Source organism: Vigna unguiculata, chromosome 5 (assembly GCF_037176805.1).
Source record: "Vigna unguiculata cultivar grain cowpea cultivar isolate G323 ecotype 2 chromosome 5, ASM3717680v1, whole genome shotgun sequence".
Lineage (NCBI taxonomy): Eukaryota > Viridiplantae > Streptophyta > Magnoliopsida > Fabales > Fabaceae > Vigna > Vigna unguiculata.
In genome coordinates this window covers 2806559-2827787 of record NC_140796.1, presented here as the reverse complement: position 1 = coordinate 2827787, position 21229 = coordinate 2806559, and the positions used below count along the sequence as shown (strand labels likewise).

At 29.9% G+C, this 21229-nt stretch overlaps 2 protein-coding genes across 2 annotated transcripts; one reads left to right on the top strand and one right to left on the bottom strand.

Annotated features, from left to right (window-relative positions):
* Positions 1 to 9648: 9648 nt before the first annotated feature.
* On the top strand, positions 9649 to 11863 carry LOC114185129 (glucan endo-1,3-beta-D-glucosidase-like). The gene has a single exon (XM_028072662.2). The coding sequence runs from the start codon at positions 9719 to 9721 to the stop codon at positions 11687 to 11689; it is 1971 nt and encodes a 656-aa protein (XP_027928463.1). The 5' UTR covers positions 9649 to 9718; the 3' UTR covers positions 11690 to 11863.
* A 2596-nt stretch (positions 11864 to 14459) lies between these two features.
* LOC114185130 (ninja-family protein AFP3) lies at positions 14460 to 17278 on the bottom strand. Its single transcript, XM_028072663.2, has 2 exons — positions 16326 to 17278; positions 14460 to 15044 (listed from the first exon to the last, which is right to left on the bottom strand). The coding sequence occupies exons 1-2, from the start codon at positions 17056 to 17058 to the stop codon at positions 14635 to 14637; spliced, it is 1143 nt and encodes a 380-aa protein (XP_027928464.1). The 5' UTR covers positions 17059 to 17278; the 3' UTR covers positions 14460 to 14634.
* Positions 17279 to 21229: the final 3951 nt, after the last annotated feature.

Genomic DNA, 21229 nt, shown 5'->3' with positions numbered 1-21229 from the left:
TGATTTTAACATAAAATTAAAATTGAGATATTTTTCAATGCATGATAATGAAATGCATGAAATCTAATATTGACAATAGTAAATATTCTATATTAAATTTTGGTTGCACAACAACTGTTTGATAAAATACAAAAATGAGTTTCTTAATGTTTTTATGAACTTTGTTGTCTAATTGAGTTGCGAATTGCGAGTTGTTATGTGTTTTACAAGTCAATTTGGAGAGAACGATATTTATTATTTGTTATATGTAATTGATGCACTTATCATTTTCCACTAACAACCTCTTTTGTGTATATAATTAGTGTTTCTCTTTTTCTTTTAAGTAATATTTTTGTAAATTAAAATAATTATTTTACTAATGACAAATCTTTCAAATTTAACAATTTTTTTCTACTTTGACGTTTTTTCTTTTCTTCAGAACTTACTGATTTTCATAAACTAAAATAACTATTCCATGAGTTACCTACAAAATAAATAAAAATTATTTACAACAAAGTTATAAAATTTATAATTATAATATTGATAAATAATAATTTTACTACGTGTGTTTCAACTAATTAATATATATATATATATATATATATATATATATATATATATATATATATATATATATAATTCAAATTTCATCGGTCTGTTTTCATGGATATACATACAATTAATTAATCAAGCCTATGTTAGAATCGTTATGAGCCACTTGACTACACTACACCACATGTCATAATACAAAAACATCAACATTACAAACACTTAGACTTAATTTTCAAAATACATTTGCTTACTTAAATTTATATATTTGCATGTAGTTCACTGTATTGTGTAAAATAAATTAGTAAAAGTTGGGTGACATGCAAATCTATGAATTTAAGTAAATCTATGAATTTATTAGTCCAATATCAGTAAATTTAGGATTCCTCATGCAAAATTTCAAATTCTATAAATTATAATTCACATATGTCTATATTTCTCATGTTATTATTATTCACATGTCTATAACGTAAAAAAAGTGACTCTCACTAATACACTAATAGAGAGATAACAAATCTATTAAATGAATTTTGAATATTTTTTTTTATTTTTAACATTTTTAACCTAAATAATAAAATATATATAATTTATCTCATTTGAACTATTTGTACGTTCGGACAATTTTACTGATTTCTCAAAGTGTATTTATTTTATTTTCAATTTTCTTAAACAAAATTGTAATAAAATACTTAAAAAAATCAAAGTAGAATTAATAAAAACAATAACACTTATAATAATAATATGCTCTTTTTTATTAAAAAAAATGATATTTTTTATCATTTTTAAAAACATTTATTTAAAAGCTATTATAATATTGTGTCCATGTTATTTATAGTAACGTTTATTTTAAAAATTATTACCGTAGATATCAAATTTATCTATGCTAACATTTTGAATAAATGTGACTAAGGAAATATTACTGAAAATGTGAAATACTATAGTGATATCAATTAAGAGGAAAGGAAAAATATGTAATGAACTTCATTCACTTATCATATGTTTGATACGAAAGTAAAGCAAGTAGGAGAGAGAAAAAATGAAAATAATATATATTGGATTGAAAAAATAACTTCAAAAGTTTACTTATTTTTTATATAATATTAATTTTTAAAAAGTATTATTAATCTTATATTGAAGAAAAGGAGAGGAGAGGGTCAATTTCAATTTACCATAATCAATAATGTCATTTTAATCGATTATTCACAACATTTTCAGTTTTTTTAAATAGGTGCTTTCATCCTTTCAAATCATTTTTTTTCTTCCCCTTTCCTTTCCTCTACTAATCCTATGCCAATCAAACGTTTAGCTGGGCATGTGATTTAGGATTTATAAATAGCAATCTCTTATTGGACCCTAAAGGCCCATTCTCTAAAAATTAATTTCTTTTAACTTAAGTCCATTATAAATAATTAACTAAACGTTCCCTAATCATTAAAATAATTATTAAATCTAACTTTGCGATGTTACACCGTGACAATGACAGAAAAAAATAAAATAAAATAGGGATAGGAGCATATAAAGAACTTTCCCATATGCATGAACATAACATCACGGATACAACATTTACACACTTTTGTAACTTTCTTCTCAATAATTGGTGTGCAACATTCAAGTGTGTATTTTTAATGAAAGTTTTTCATCAACATTTACACAGTTTCCATGAATTCAAAATGAACCACTTGACCCCCCTAAATAAAATAGTTATTTTTCATGTGAACTCTAAGGTGACAACATGTTCTGGATTGATAATGATGCTAGATGATTATTCAGTGTGTCAATATTTGATGCTATTCTTTTCACTTCACAAAAATAGTGTACTTGCTCCACTTGCATTTTTTTCCCTTTTCCCATTCTAAGATGCAAGAGATATAAATTTAACAAATGAAATCACTTTGGACTTATCTTATTAGCCATCATTCAAAAGACAACTATAACTCACTAACCCAATAATTAACTATAAGCACGAGGCAAAATGCATCAAATCATTAGTGTAAGCGAACAAAAAGAAAAAAGAGTTAACTAATAACCATAGATCTGAACACATAATTCATTTATCAACAAGGGCAATAAAAGAATTTAATTAGGTACACAATGCTTTTCGATCTTAATATTATAATGATTTTTTTTTTTAAATTTGGTTTTACTATTTTAAGTATTTTTAATCTTCATTTTTTTTTTAAGAAATATAATCTCTTTTGTCAAACTCATTAGTTATTAAATATTATCTGATATTTGTTATTTATTGGTTAGTAAGTTAATTTGGATGTTTCAATCATTATGGTATCAGGTGGAGTTCAGATTTTTTTATTAATTTTTTGAGATTATCCTATTCTAAACATTAAAAAGCACTATATTTAAATTTTAAATATTATTAAAACGTTAAAACTAATGGTAATTAATATATTATAAAGACACAATAAAAAAATAAAAAAAATTTAACAAAGAATCAAATTCTGTTAGGTGTGATGATTGTAATAATGTTAATAAAAGAAGATTGTATAAAGTTACTATTGAGAAAAATAAGACTAATTTGAAAACATTTGAAAGAACATAATAAAATTAAGAGTAAGATAAAAAAAAAAATTTAACCAATTTAATTAATAAACTAGAATAGATCCAGAACACACAAAGTTTCTGACAGAAAAAATGAGTAATTTTTGAGTGTGCTCCAAAAGAAAGTTATTCAAGTTGCTCACCAAACACATGGCCTGAATATTTGTGACATAAGTGCTTGTTGTAGGTATTTATTATTTATGAAGTATTTATTATTTTAGGGTTTTGGGTCATACATGGCTGCTCAAATTATTGCAAATCTTGACCTATGTGCCAATTCCTGGATCTGGACACTTTACACACAACTTGAACCACTTTTTCTGATTTTCATTTCTCTCTCTTTCATTTCAGTTCATTTTTATTGTGTTTAATATAAGCTGGATGTTTAGAATATATTTTTAAATTTAGTAAAAAGAAAATTCATTAAAGTAGAACATATATTTTTTTTCTCGCAAATAAATAAAATAAAAAATTGACATGTGTTATTTTACGATGAATTGATTGATTCGAGATGACAATTGAATTGATAGCGTGTTGTTCTCCATTTGAAACGTACTGAAAGGAAATAATACGGTCTTTTTTCAACATTAATTTCGACATATTTTAAATAATTAAAAAAATTATGTTAAATCAAGGAGTTAAAACTATTTAAGTCTTCATAATTTAACAATTTATAACATGATTATTGAAAGAAAATATCTTTTTGCTAATAATACCAAACAAAAGAACAGTCTTTGCAATTACAAAGCACGTCTGAGGAAAAAGCAAGACTTTGATGCCTTTATTGAAACGTCAATATAGACTAAAATCAAATATATATTGAAGGGAATTGCACGGAACTTAAGAAAAACTATTTTTTAATTTAAAATAGTAATTTATTTCATTTTTATTTAAAAAATATTGCTTATTCTATTTTGTAAGTGTCAATTCATTTGATTTTTTTTCTTACTTTAATAAAATATATGTGAAATCATTTCTTTATTTATTTTTACATGACAATATACTAAAAATTATAATTGACTAGAAACAAAAATCTTTTAAAAAATCAACTAAGATTAATTTCTTTACATTTTAAAACTTTTTAAAACTTTTTTAAATTTATATTAATTTAAAAATTATCATCTATAACAATATATAGAAAGATTCATTCTTTTGTGTCCATATTTCAAAATACCAATTTTACCTTTTAAAATATAATTATTTTATTACATTTTTGAAAATTGACAATTACTTTTACAAGTTTTTTTTTTTTTTTAAATTGTCTATCTCTTTCTTTATTTTTGTTTATCAACGGTTATTCTCTCATTTTTCTGATACATTAACTCAAAAATATTCCATTATCATCACATACTAATATAATATCACGCATATTTAAAAAATACATACACACAAGTGCAACAGTCCCTGTGTGTATACTAGTTTAAAATAAAGGGAATGTCTTTCTATTTTTATTTTTTTTACAATATAAATTATCTATTGTTTTAAATGTATATTGTTCCCATTAATAAAAAAAATATATATTATACACTGCTGTATAGAACGATTTTGCATTACAATTCAATCACTATTCACACCGTATTAGGTCATTAAACTTATTTTGATAGAAGTTTCACATCATTACATTAACTAAAATATATATATTATTATTCAATAGTTGATAATAGTGATAATATTAATTATTTTGTAAAATTAATTAGTGAATCAATTCATGGATTTTGGTTAATAAATAATAATAAAGAAAGTCCAAGGGTGGTTTTTTGTTTTTTAATTTGCTTTAGAATATGCGAAAGCATTTTTGTTTGTTCTTTAACTGGTCTTATACCCTGGTTATGTATTTTTTTCGTTAACTTTGTCAATTTATTTGTATAGGTGACAACTGAATTTATTATGATCGTATTATCAAAATTTTGTAGTTGTATTTTTCACAATAATAATATTTTTTATAATATTAATATTCGCTTTCATGTTTATGAAATATTTATTATATGTTTGATAATAATATTGAATTGGTTTTCTGTTTTATGAAATCTTTATTATATTATATATTTGATTTAAGAATATGCGAAAGCACTTTTGTTTGTTCTTTAACGGTCACCTGCTACCTTGTCTATGAGGGAGCGTTGTAACGTAAACCATCGATATTTGATTTCGTACAGACTACGATTTTGATTTTTTACTTTTAATAATATTCAGAAAAGATATTTTCTACATTCCTTCTGATTTTTTCTTAATTTCTTAACGAGTGTTTAAGCCATTACTCAACCAGTTTCATAATATTATATTATATTTTAACAATCAGTGAAGCGTTGAAGATTATCAGAATTAATTTACATTATATTTTTTTCAACGGTCATCTACTCTGACAACACAGTTCAATATAATCAAATCAAATCATACACGTTTCTAATCTAATTTTTCTTAAAAAATTGTTTATAGATTTTCAAAACAAGAATACATTTAAATATATATATATATATATATATATATATATATATATATTTTTTTTTTTTTTGTTACTTTTATTTTTTTATTTTCATCTAGAATTTTCTCTTCTAGTCCTTGCATTCAATAAAATTATTGGGTTTTTACATCCCTCCATATACCCTCAACTCCATCTAAATATACACCATTTTTTGCAATTTCGAAGCACTAGAAACAAAATAAAAAAACTAAAATTAGCAACATTAAATCTACAAAAACAGAAAAATAAAATACTTAAAACAAGCAAATGAACATAATTTTGATAAGAAAAAAAGTAATTCAATGAAAGTTTTAGCTGACATCAGAATAGTTGATGATGAGTAAATATCATAGACGTATAAAATTTAGATTAATCTCTAATTAAAATTAAATTTTCACTTTAATAACCATATTAACTTGTATTAATGTTTAATGAAAACTTGTACTATATATATGGAATATCAAAGTAAAATTATAGTTCCAACTAGGAAATACTTCAAAAACACGGAAGACGTGTTATCTAACTTACGGTCATGCTAAATTTGTTAGTGTTTAAAATAATTACTTTAAAAAGCATATAAATAATATATTTTGTTATTTTATATATTTTTACATTCACTGTACATAAAAATTAATATCCTACTGTATTTCATTTTATTTTTGTTTTGTAGATTAAATATAGTTTTAATTTTTAAATTTAAATTTAAAATTAAAATTCATATATATCTCGAATTTTGATATAAATTAGTCTCAGATTTTAAAAATAAATATATATAATTATTATAACTCAATGGCATAATTTCTTTTATATGTTTAACTCCATTTCAATTTTTGACTGTTTGTATAATTTGATACGTTTTCATTTTCGTTCAAATGCAAACTAGTTTAGAATACTGTTTAATACAAATGTTAATGTCGTTGGTTGTGAATTAAATAATAATACCTATTTTTTTAAAGTTTAAAAATTTAAATATATTAAAATTTTGGACAATAACAACTTTCAATTGCACATTTACGTGATTTACGTGGAGGGAATAAAAACGTGTTTAAATCTTATTTTTTTCAGTTTATTTAATTTTAAATGTATTTAAATTTCCTTCCACCCATTTCTTATATTAATTTTCTTTGCAAATTACTTTCTTATATTATATAATTTTGTCCATCAAAATCACACGTTTAATTGAAAAAATAGTGGTAGAAATAATTCAAATTTATAGCTTCTTTCATGATATATTTTTTCATCAAATGATAGTTTTACTGCTACAAGTGAATATAAATTTCTTACTCTAATACCTCTAATAATATTAAACTTTAATCATTATATGTATTTCAGGTATTATTTATTTTGAGTTTAAAAATGGAATTAAAATATATCTAAACTATTTTTATCTTTATTTTTAACTAATATGACACTATTTAGAATATCAGAACAATTTTTTTCCAATCAAATGTTAAAGGAATTTTTATACATATAGCCTTGATATTTTAACTTTGAGTTTATTGTTGCATATGAGTATTATCCACTTTAAAATTTAGAACTCCTGATACAATTTTCTTTTTAAGGAAGGTTTTAGAAAAGTAAAGAAAAATATATATTTAAATTTTCTTTAACATTATTACTAAAATGAGAGATATCTATAAAATTAATTGGTAAACAAAATTTATTGGAGGTAGGAGTTTAAAAATAAGTCTTGTATTCTTAAAATTTCATAAAAATTATATAAAATATGTAGAAATATTAAATATTGTTTCCCTAATTTGCAGGGAGTTTTGCAAGATCATGCTCTGATTCACTCTTTTTAAAATATTGCTCTTCTATGGAGACCAATTCCTTCAATAAAACCTATTCATATATCAGCCTTTCAATTTTTATTATTTTTTTTGCACACGTACTCTTGTTTAAAATAACAAAATTCAATCTTGAGTGACACTAACTACAAATAAAGAACACTTCCTCAAAAAACACTTAATCAAACAACAAAATCCATTCACACTTTACATTAAATAATGGTATTTTAAGAAAATTATAATTTTACACTTATTACATGCTCCTCAATTTATTTTTTATTTTTGTCTAGATCACAAGTATAATTTATTCAATATGGTTAAGGTCCCAACAAGTAGTAAATATCTGCTGAATAAAATGCAATCATATATTCAAACTTAATTTCACTTAGTAAGTTGCATAGTAACTAAGTACTTTTTAATGTATAATAACCTTAAATATATTTATTAGAAATCTAAGATAAATTAGAAGTATCGCATTAAGTACAATATAAGTACTGTGAATAAAACATAAGTAAAACACCTACAAACTTATTATCCATGTAATGTATTTTTAGAAACTCAAACATTATGAGAATTTGAAAAGAAAGATATAAATTATAATTATAAATATAAAACACTACACACAAGAAGAATCAAATTGTAAAGTACATAGGTTTTGGCTTTCACTTTGAAAAAGACAAAACAATGAATGGTATTTTGCTTTCAGCATATGGCCACTGTGCTACACATGGATTCGACATTCAAACACTACAAAGCCAAACATAGATGTCCAACGGCAATATTCTCAATAATTGCTAAACTTCTAATACTATTTTTAACTTAACACGATAATCAATTATGTGATGTGTTATACTTAGAATAGTTATGTAAGAATGAGTCATTCTGAATCCGCTAAAATTTTCTTCCTGCTACTTTTCTTAATTAGTATAGTTCACAAATAAATATATTAAACATTTTATGTTTTCAAGATATTAAATATCTTTTATAGATATCAAGACAATTTATACAAGAATATAACATTATTCCACTATAAGAGTTTGTCGTGCGATCCATAAACAAAAACTCTTAAAATATGCCATATTTGAATATTAAAGAATAATGCATTGAAAAGTGGAGAAAGAGAGAGAAGTTTAACAAAGCAAAGAAAAAGTTTCCGTTCGGCTTGGAACTTGTACAATCCTTGGAATCGATCTTCCATGTCGTCCAACTAAACTGCCAGCAAACACAAACCAACAAATGAAAACTATTATAAGTTTCAGAATTAAATAACTTTTTTACACTTCATAACTTTACTAACTTTGCTTCTTGTTTTTTCGCACAACCATTTAACAACAACCCTTATTTGACGATTTTTATATTAAGTGACACAAGAATCTCATTAACATGTTAACTTTTTTCCTGTGGTTCAATGAACGTCTTAATTAATTAATAACTAATTAATTAATTAATTAATGTAATATGTCCGTTAGTTATTTTTTAGATTAAATATATTTATGGTCCTTTAATTTTTAGTTAAAATGAAATTAGTTATTTTTAAAAATTTTGTCAATTTAAAAAAATGTGTAAAGTTGATTATTTTAATCAAATGTTAAAGAAATATTTAAGTTTCAAACATGTTTCAACTGATATTTAAATTATTTCAAATACATTTAAATTTATATGACATTTCTAAATTAACATTAATTCAGAAATGGTAGCACTAACCGCGTTTGAAATATTTTCATAAAAGTTGAAGTTGATTAAATAAGATTAAATACACTCATTTTTAGAAATTGAAAAATTAAATTAGACAAAAATTTCGAGAAAGACTAATTTTAATTTAAAAAAAAACATATTTAATTCAATAAAATAACAAAAAATTCATCACTTAATTGTTTTAAGAAATACTAGAAATCAAAACAAAAGTAAAAGTTATATATGAAAACAAAAACAGAACAAAAATCATAAAAAAAAAAGATAGAAAAAAGTTATTGGAAAAATATGTCTTATTCAATCATTAACACATCACTTAATTATTAGAAAGCGATATAAATGAAAATAAAAATAAGTTTTTTTGTTATAGCACAAAATGATAATTTATTTTATCGAAGTCATATACAAATTCTGCATTTTTGTAAGAGAGAAAGAGTAATTTAAGCTTGAATTATAACGTATAATTTACCCAGTCAACAGCTTCCAATTACGTCACATCTGGGCTGGGAGTATACGAAGAGTGTGAGAAGGTAAATGTTGTTTTCCCATTACAAAACCAAACACAAGGATTGTGAGGCAATAAGTGTAATAATTATTCTAAAGTCAACATGGCAGGTCAAAGAAACTCTTAGCTTGGTTCATATAAGAGAGCACAAACATTGCAGCAAGCAAACACATCTCTTCCTCATCACAAACAATGTCTCCTTCTTTTCTATTCCCTCAAACTCAATCCACAGTTCTCCCAGACCCTTCAACCTACTTCTCACCAAACCTTCTTTCTTCTCCATTCCCCACAAACTCTTTCTTCCAGAACTTCGTTATTCCAAATGGTACACAGCCTGAGTATTTTCACCCCTATCACATTCAGGCCTCAAACTCCTCACTCTCTGCCTCCTACCCTTTTCTCTTCTTCACAGCAGCAGTGTTGTACCAAGTTTTTGTCCCAGATCTCACCATTTCAGCCTCTCAAACAACCTCCTATGGACAAAACCGTGTTATCTCATCCTACAGTGACCTCGGTGTCACTTTGGACATCCCAAGTTCCAACCTCAGGTTCTTTCTTGTCAGAGGAAGCCCTTTCATAACTGCTTCTGTCACAAAACCAACCTCTCTTTCCATCAAAACAGTGCACACCATACTCTCTTTGTCTTCCTATGATGGCAATACCAAGTTTATCATTCAGCTTAACAACACTCAGACATGGCTCATATACACCTCGTCCCCTATCTATTTGAACCATGTTCCTTCCGAGGTTACATCCAAGCCGTTTTCTGGCATCATTCGTATAGCAGCGTTGCCTGATTCCAACCCCAGTAATGTCGCAACTCTTGACAAGTTCAGTTCTTGTTACCCCGTGTCGGGTGATGCAACACTCGGCAAGCCTTTCCGTTTGGAGTATAAATGGCAAAAGAAAAGGTCAGGGGACTTGCTCATGCTAGCTCACCCTCTTCATGCTAAGCTTCTATCACGTGACTGTAACGTTACCGTTCTGCACGATTTTAAGTATCGAAGTGTTGACGGTGATCTTGTTGGTGTTGTTGGAGATTCGTGGGTGTTGGAGACGGATCCTATTCCTGTCACATGGCATTCTAAGAAAGGGATCAGTAAAGAGTCGTTTGGTGAGATTGTTTCTGCACTTTATAAGGATGTCAAGGGGCTGAATTCTTCTGCAATAACAACAAATTCATCTTATTTCTATGGGAAGCTTGTTGGAAGGGCTGCAAGGTTAGCCTTGATCGCAGAAGAAGTGTCTTATTACAAGGTGATTCCCAAGATTAGAAAGTTTCTGAAGGAAACCATTGAGCCCTGGTTGGATGGAACTTTCAAAGGGAATGGTTTTCTATACGAAAGAAAATGGCGTGGACTTGTTACTGAACAAGGCTCCACAGATTCAACTGCTGATTTTGGTTTTGGAATATATAACGATCACCATTTTCATTTGGGGTACTTCCTTTATGGAATTGCAGTTCTTGCAAAGATTGACCCTGCCTGGGGCAAAAAATTCAAACCGCAAGCTTATTCACTTGCGACAGATTTTATGAACTTGGGCCAAAGATATAACTCAGATTATCCACGCCTAAGGTGTTTTGACCTTTACAAGTTACACTCTTGGGCTTCAGGGCTGACTGAATTTGAAGATGGAAGGAATCAGGAGAGTACAAGCGAAGCTGTAAATGCATACTATGCAGCAGCTTTGATGGGTCTGGCTTATGGTGATAGCCGTCTTGTTGATACTGGATCGACACTGTTAGCATTGGAAATTCGTGCTACACAAACATGGTGGCATGTAAAAGCAGAAGACAACTTGTATGAAGAAGAATTTGCAAAAGATAACAGGATCGTGGGTATTCTGTGGGCTAACAAGAGGGACAGTAAGCTATGGTGGGCTACTGCGGAATGTAGAGAGTGCAGGCTTAGTATCCAAGTTCTACCCTTGTTACCTGTCACAGAGACCTTGTTCTCTGATACTGTTTATACGAAGGAGCTTGTGGAATGGACACTACCTTCTTTGAAGAATAAAACGAATGTAGAAGGCTGGAAGGGATTCACCTATGCCTTGCAAGGAATTTATGATAAAAGTACAGCATTAAAGCAAATAAGAAGGTTGACAGGTTTTGATGATGGAAACTCATTCAGTAACCTCCTCTGGTGGATTCACAGCAGATGAGGAGTAATGCAAATAAGTTTTTGGACAAGTTCTTGCAATCTTACTTTTCAATTTGATCCTTGTCAACATTTTTTGTATACTGTAATTTATGAAGTTCTACATCTCATATCAGTTGTTGTTAATGTGGTGAGGTAAATTTAATATTTAATAATTTTCAAGAATCTTTTATTTAAACTTTGCAGTTTAGCAGATTTTTCCTACTGTAATTAGAGGTTCAGTTCCCTGTAACTTTTAACAGAGTTTCTGGAGTTGACAAAACTCTGTTTATGCTTGTCATCTATTGATGTAGGAGCCTGGTGAACCTTAATTAGCAAATGATGTTCAAGCTTATTGAAACAACGAAGCTGTAAAAGCACCAGGGTTAATTTAATGATAATCCTAGAATAGAGAACACTTCAAACAAAGAATTATGTCAATCATTCATCAACAAGTCCAAACTGATTAAACATTTTGTTGCACAAAAAAATCTGAAGCTGTGATAGTGTTGAGAAAAGTAACATCAGACTCGAACAATCCATAAAAAAATCTTCTCACACTCACTTTCTGTAGTTCACTGGACATCGCCTTGAGTCGGTATTGTGAAAATAGCCGTTGAAACAAAACTATTAACAATTTGTTATCCACTCATGTATCCAAAGAAATCTCTATATGGAACATAATTAGAAGAAAAAAAAGTCCTGTTCTTGTTTGTGTGCATACTTCAAAACTGCAGCATTCAACACACTATTTGCGGAGCACAGCATTGACAAATACCACCATTTGCATTGCATTTCATTGCACCAACAACAGCCCCCACCACTCCGCAACACACGTTCCCACCAAAGCACCACAAAGCACGCCACATTGAAAATTTTCCTTCCCCAATCACACGTTTCTTCAGTCATACAAATTGTGTTAAAATACTCTCCTTACTATTATCTTACTATTATGCCTTCTGTGTACCACATTATCTGATAATGACTAATTCTAATCAAGCACTTCCGTTTTTTTTTTCCCTATCATTCTCTTTGTAATACAGAAAACTAAGAAGCTTTACAAATGTAATTTCTCTTCATCATGCTACATGGCATCTCAAAGCACTGGGCCACAAACTCCCATGCTACTGAACTCAGAAACTCTCAAATCATAATCCCAACGTTCGTCAACACATAGGCATTTCCTAACTAACACTTCCATTGCCAAACCAAAGCCTTAAAATCAACCATACCAGCAAATCAAAATTAAAATGAATTGAAATTCATTGTCATTCAATAAATTACAAAAAGCATATCAACTAATCAAAATTAGAATGAATTGAAATTCATTGTCATTCTATAAAATTACAAAAAGCATATCAACTGAAAAAAAAAAAAAAAACGCAATATACGGCAAGTTTGATTTGAAGCTTTTTTTGAATCCATGGAGAAAGTAGTGGAAATATTAAGTTTGGGTGCTGTTGGTGGATAATTAAGGAAGATGTAAAAAATTTAAATTTTGGATTCATCAAAAATAAATTAAATTAAAATTTTCATTTTTAAAAAAGTTATATTTTGCTTTTTACTTTCTAATTAAAGAAAAATATATCATTTGTGTTAATTTGACCCTAAATTTAAGTCCTGAAATCTGTTTTCTCTACCTTGACTAAACTGAGACCTCCAGAAGAATGTTTTGAGATGATTGATGCTAACACACTTTATCATTTCTTCTTGCACCATACATTTTACCTGTATTTCTATAAAAATCATTTTAGAATGTAAAATTTAAAGTACAAAAATTTACGCAAATATAGGAAAAAATATACGAAAGTGCCCCAAAACTTTTATCCATATTCTCATTAAAAAACACATTCATAAAAAACGTATTTTAGATTGCAAAATTTGAAATACAAAAATTATGAAGATGCAGAAAGAAATACATGAAGAAACTGTCCACATTTTAAGGCATTTATAAGCATCTACATCATTTTTAAGAAGCATCCATGGAGCAAAATAAACATTCATAAATTCTTAATCAATTCTAACAAGCATTCCATGGGAGCAAAATAAACATTCATAAATTCTTAATCAACTTTCAGTTTCTTATTAAGATACTTCAACAAGACACGTATGTATGTAGTAATAATGCATGTGATAAACAGTAAGTTCACTACGTTTTGTAATAATTGTCTTAACATAATTATCTTCACATTGGTTTCAATAATAACTTCTAATGGATTTAAAGTGTAAAAATTATACTAGTAAAGCATGCTTAATTCGTGAAATAAAATAATATGAAGTATGATGCAACATGTATTTGGACAAGTTTTTCTTAATTCCTTCATTAATAGCAAGGCTTTAACATACGAGAAAAAAAAACAAACACAAAACACAAAAGAGTCGATTATGTAAGTATAGACACAAAAAACAGACATTTGATGCTTAATATTTATTTTTCTGTCGGGTGGGGAATGGATGAAAAAAAAGAAATAAATATAAACAGAGAAAAATATTTCTTCTCAATAAAAAAACTAAATAATTTTTGGGTCTTTAGTTTAAAGAGGTTCACGCATCAGACCATACAAAGTTACATATCATATCAAATATATAAAATAATACAACAAAAAAATGATTCTAACTTAATTTTTATGAAGTTAGAATCCTTTTTCAAAGATAGAATTTTTAATGTTTTTTCATTTGTAAAATATCGAAACCATATGAAACTTTTCTTTTTCTACTTGGCAGATATCAGAAAAATTAAAACTAGCCAGCCAATAAATCCATTCTAAGGCATAAAAAGAAAAGGGAAGAATACCTGAATAAGAAACAAGATTCTTTCATAATAATATATTATCTATGATTTGAAAGGATGAAAAGAACTTGAACATAACATGCAGATCAGAAGTCAAAGTGAGTTCAAGAGTGAACATAGAAATCAATTGAGTAAAAATTTGATGACTCATGATGATTGGTTGGTTCTTTCTCTTGGCCTCACAAAATGCTTGGACTAACAACAATATGCTTCAATGGATTTGCCACGTCACCGCCACCAGCATGCTTAACAAACTCTGAAGGGGTGAGAAAACTGCCATGGCAAACACACACTATCCTCACTTCCTCACCTTTCCCATACCGGTAAAGAAAACCTTCTACCCTTCTTCCATTAGGACCATCACCTTTTGTGGAGACACAGGGCATGTCTTCCAACAAGTTCCTCACAATGTCTTTGGTTCTGTTCTGGGGTACTGAATGCTTGTTAGATTCACTTCTCACACCCACTGCACCAGCATTCTTGCTACCATTCTCTGCAACACTTGCTTGGGCTGCAATTGCTGATTTCAGCTCACTATCTGGCTGCAAGTTGCCACTAGTAGGGCTTCTAACATCTATTGGTGTTGGTCCTGAAGTGGAGAAAAAATGGGTTGCAAAATAATTTAAGATACCAAAAATGGGTTTGCAGACAGACTAGAAGTGTTGAATGATCAACTAGTCAAGTGATAGAGCACGATCAAGGGAGAACAAAGCATTTCATAAATTACGATTTAGCTTGCTATTGCCAACCCTTATATACAAGAAGCTGAAAATGGATTCTGATAACATGAACTTCATAAATATTTGAATAGATTAAGTGAATTTTTCAGTGGAATTCCAAGTTCAAAATATAGATCCGTTGGAACACACCTTTCTGAATTCTTGGCACTTAGAAGATATTAATGTGTTGTTCTAAAGAACTCTGCAACAGTGATTACACACAACCATTTCTTAAAACTTACATGTACTACAGAGTCGCCATCATTAGATTTTTCAAAAGGGAATTCACAATCAACAGGGTTCTGTTTCGAGGTCAGAATCCAAGGGAAGTAAAGGGTAATAGTATTTGCTCTACACAAGAAAAATGACTACTAATTTTTCAACATTCATGTTCTCCCACTTTCTATGACACACAAGGATACAACCTCTGGTTTATGCTTATCTTTTTTGGAGACATTCTCAACCTAAACAAGTGTCAACCAAAGGTATGAACGAAAGATCACGGTGAAATGCTGCATACTAGCCACTTTGGATGAGGCTAAGAGTGCAAACAATAACCAATCCCGGGTTATCATTTCAAATCAAAGGCCAAATTCAGCTTAAACATTGTTACAAAAATTACTTAGCAAATGCAAAATTGAACTAAGACAAAACTTTGACTAATTTTTTCTGGCGCAGACATGATCTGACATCTGCAAAAAAACCTCACTCATCTTGATCATCAGATCATTCAACAAATTGACATCGGTTAAGAAAACAGTAATTTCGATTTTGATTTAAGAGTTGAAAAGTTAAACCCAAGCAGAGGCTGACTTCTCCCAATTTCTCTTTTTTGGTAAAAAATGACAAACCCGATATCATAACCTAGGACAATCATGCCACTATGGGGGACCCTAGTAGGTCTCACCCTCCCTAATTTAATTCCTGACTAGAGGTGAAAAGTTAAAAAATAAAAAACAGCAAAAAAAATTTCAACTTTTTTCCTGCTTGATTGATGACCAATATCCCAAAGGGAAAAAAACACAACAGGAAAAGAAATTAAAAGGAATAAAACCAGAACAGTCAAAGAAAGCAAGCAAATGTAAAAACAGATAAACCAAAAGTCCTTGAAGAAAAGTGTAAAATAAAAAATATCAATTAATAATTATTACCTTGACCTTGTCGAGACTCAACTTCTGAGGTTCCCGAAGAACCAATGGAACCCTGCGAAGGCGATGGAGGCGCCAACACCACTCCACCCTTTTCCTTCTTCTCTTTCTCGCTGTCCCCATTCAAACCGAGTCCACAAACGCGTGTGGTCAACGACACGGTTCTCCCCAGGGGGGCACCCTCAGCGTAAGCCCCTGCACTTTGTTCCACAGGATTATTCCCTTCAGACCCAACCCTTGGTTGCTGTTGTTGCTGTTGCTCTCTGAGAGCCTTCAAATTCCTCTGCTTCTCGGAGCGCTTCCTCCTCGCCTCCATGCGGCGCAGCGTCTGCAACTCCTTCCTTTTCCGCCACTCCTCCTCCGTCTCCGTCGGCAGCGAGCACGTCCTCACCAGAGGCGCCGTGCACTGCACAACAGCGTACCCCATCTCGTCCCTCACGAACTCCGGAATCGACGTAGTTCTCTTTATCTTCTTGGCGGTGGGGTCCACCCCAAATCGACCATTCATCGAAAGCCCGAGACTTAGTTCCAACTCCTCTTCTTCCTCTAACTTCACCACCGGTACAGGCAAATTCTGATGATTACCATGGTGGCCGTGATGATTGTTCACTCCCATGAAGCTCCTCAACAGATCTCGGGGCAAATTGTTCATTGGAGATTGTGCTGTTGTTGTGGGTGCTGAAGAAATGTAATGATGGTTGTTGCGGGTGTTGTCTCTGTCTTGAACTTGTGCCATTGAAAGAAACTAAGAGACAGAAACAGAGAAAGAGACAGAGAGGGTAAAACCTGGCAAAAAAGATGTAAAATTGGAGGTGGTGATTATGTGGGTAAGGGAAGATGATTCATTGCTAAACCGACCAATTCATACGTTTTTGTTTGGAAGAAAATTTTGTTGCATTTCTACATTTTCTGAGTGTGTTGTGGTGGGAGGGGGTAGAGAGAGAGAGAAAGGAAATAAGAGAATTAATGAGATAAAGGAAAAAGAGCAGAGTGAAAAGATGTGAAATGACGAGAATGGGGCTAAGGGATAAGGAGGCGACACGTGGGGAGAGGAGGGGAGTTTGGAGGGACACGTGGCAATGAGAGAGAGTGGTGAGGTGGCACGTACGAGGCAATTGTGTTGTTGGGTTGTGTTTGTCTTGTGAGAAAGGAAAGGTGGAAGGGGAGAAGCAGATTGGGATAGATGGTTGCAATTTTCGATGCACACGTGTCGCCACAATGGTGAGAGTGAGAGCAATAAACTACACGTGATGGAATAAGAAGGTGACACATATATTGGTTAGTATGAATACTGCAATACAAGATAACGATCATACCCACACAACACCCAGCTTGCACTCACTCACTTTTTATTTTTTTCAAAAAGAAAAAAAAAATATTTTATTTTATCTATTCACATGACTGAATCAATCCCAGATTTTATGTCATGTATAGTCTACAATAATATAACACATCCCTTTCTGGATCCTATCTTTTAATTACTGCATTTTACATCTGAGTAACTGATTTTTTTATATAGTGTTAAATTTGATAAAATTTAGTTACAGTTACAGTTAGAAAATTAATTATTATTTTCAGAATTTTAAGTTGAAGTATGAATAATATGAACAAGCTTGAACGTGGAGCCTACATGGACAGACAGTGAACAACGAAAGATCAACACATGTGCTTCTGTCATTCATGTTACAATATATTTATGAACCTTTTCTCATTTATAATTTTTCTTTAAAATATGTTTCCTATTTTCTTCGTTGTAACACATCATTTGATGAGTATTCTGAATCGGTCCCCACCGGTTTATTGGATTGTTTGAAGTTAATTTTGTGTCTAAGTGAAACTAATAACAGCAAATTGATTGAGGTGAAAGGGTGAGGGAGGGAGGGTTACCCAGTTGCACTCGTTCCTTTTTCCTGTACACGACCAACTAGTTCGATTGAATGATGAATCATCACACACTTTCATCGGTTATGACGACACCTCTCATTGCAAATGCATGTTCTGGGTCCTTGTTTTTTTCGGAGTACTTTTTCGACGCTCTCTTACAACGTAAAAACCCCTCTGCAGAATATACGACAATGTTTTCTTACAATTTCTTTTGGCTTTTACGCACCCACTTCGATCACCTGAGCACCGAATTTATCTCCAATAACTTAAGGACGTGTTTGCCTTCTAGTTAATAAACACGCGTTCGTCTAACCAAAAAGTAATTCTTTACTTTTATTCAGTTTGTTTATGAGTCTTTGCGTAGATCAATAAAATCAATCATGTTTATATCCAAAGTACATAATATAAAACTAATCTGAGTGTTCAGATAACCACCATTTCATCTCTTTAATAAGTACATTCAATTTTTAAAAATTTTAAAAATATGTTTGGCACACCAATCTATGTTTAAAATATTATCTATACACTTATTTAAAAGAAATTAATATTTTGATAACACTAAATGTATAAATTGATCATAAACATGTGTAATAAATAATAAAACTTACAATGTTTTATATATATTTTACTATCTTCAAGAAAAACAATCAAATTGAAATAAATACACTTTTCGTAAATTCAAAATTTACCCAAATTTTCTATTTTGAAACTTCAATATTGAATACAGATAATTCAAGTTCAAAACCTTTGAAATCCTTCAGTTTTAATTTATTTGTTTACTAACTTGCATATTTAATATTTTGGCATCTAGATTATTATGTATACATTTTAGCAATGGCAAAAACCTTGAGAACTTAAGAGTAAATGAGAAACGAAAACCAAACTTCAATTATATTTTACCATTGTTTGTTTTTTTAAAAAAAGCAGTTATCGAAATTTTTATTCAAGCAATTACTTTTTTAAAAACAACCAATTAATAATAAACACCTTTTCATTTTTTTATTATTTTCTTTCTTACCCAATTCTTAATTATTTCTCTCAACCAAACCATTTTAAAAATGACTTTATTTTTCATAAACGTGTCTCTTAATATATTTATTTTTTATTGTATCAGACAGAGGATTAGTGGTTTTTTAAACCAATTACTATAAATTTAATCAATCCTTTATCTTACATTTGCTTGCTCATCATGGTTTTGTTCTATTACTATTATTCTGTATGATTAGAAGGAGCAGAGAGTATATATAATTCTATCCAAGGTTCTATTTCAGTGAAATATATGAATTCAAGTAATGTTTAAAGGAATAATTTTTAGTACGATAGAGCATCGTTCACATCGAATAAGAAAATATAACAAGGAGTGGTCCATTTAGGGTTTGAGCGATGTAAAAAAATTGTGTTTACATTTTTGTCCTCCTAAATTAGCTACGAGGATGACAGAAACGTGTGTAGTTTGCAGAGCTATCAAAATGAATAATTTTGTCTGATTTGACTCGACCCATTATAAATTGATTATTTAGAGAGTCAATCTAATCCAACTCATTTATTAGTGAATTAACAAAATTTGAATCCAATCCGACCTAGTACGGAATTGGTTCATGGGTTCATTTAATTACAAAAAATACATTTTTATTTTTATTTTTTTTAATCAAAACTAAGTTATAATTGTAATTAAAATTAAAATAAACTTTAATACAATTCAAATACAAACCACAATCACAAAAATATAAATTATTTATATATTGGCTAAGAAAAAATAACCTAACATGATCCAAATGCAAAACTCAACTTAACAAGGAACATGTGTGTGATTCTTTATTTGCAGGTTGGTAAACCAATTCGGCTCTCCACGAATCGAATCCGAATCGATCGAATTCTAAGTAAATCGAATCAAAATTAACCTATTAAAATTTATAAAAATATTTTAATTCAACTCAAACTCAGAATAAACCAGATTAAGAGGAAGATTTGCAACCTTTTAACAGCTATATAGTTTGAATGATTTTGTCAATAAGAGAAGAAATTAAAAAAATTGAAATAGCAAGTTGTGTGAGGGAGAATCGTGAATCGTACGTAAGAAAACGATGATTGGGATCCGACGGTAGAGAATGGTTGGGGAGAGACAGAAACCCAAGGAATCTCCGGACAACACGGCAGCAGATGAGATATTGAGATCCGGCTGTGGGGCCCAGCGCAGAGGCCAACTTGCGCTTTTGCTTTTCTGCGTTGAGCGGGTGAGTGCCACGCGTCCCTGCACGGTTGGAGAGAGAGCAAGTTGCAGAGAGAGGGTGACGTGGCTAACGTGAATGTGGTGAAAAAAAGCGTAGGTTGTGTGTCAGACTGAGGTGACTGGTGGAACAGAGTTATTAGTCTCTGCAACGTAACCACCCATCTCTCTTTGACACGTGTCTCTTTCTGCTTCTCCTTCTTTTTAAACCCACCCTTCTCTCTCTCTCTCTCCCACATTTTTTTTTCCTATTATTGCTACTGCTGCTGCAACACTCAACATTCAATCAAACAACAATTTTCATTTTCTTTCTTTAATGTCTTTTCTACGGTATCCAATACGTAGTTCAACAGACAAACATGTACACTTATCACTAAACAAAATACCTTTACAAAAGCATTCATTCGCACCTTCTTTTTCTTCTTTCAAAACAAAATACTAGCTTTCAAAATTATTTTTCAGTGTGAAGGCAATCAAAATATACTCTATTTTTTTTTGTCACTTTTTCTTCTTTTTAATCATTGTATTATTTGTCGAATTTGTTATATGCTTTTTTTTTTTTTAAAAAGATTACGACATAAGACATTGTTCATAGAATTCAAAGTCAGTTCAGCCCAAATGAACATGGGACTCACATTTTCTATATTAAGCGTGTGAAAATGGTTTTGAAAGCTTTATCCAACAATCTTGTTTATTCAATAAACACTATTAAATATTTTATATTTTTTGTGTGGTCGCGTCCTTTAAATAACTGATTTTGAAAGTAAAAAGGGGGAGATATTATCCATTTAGTCCT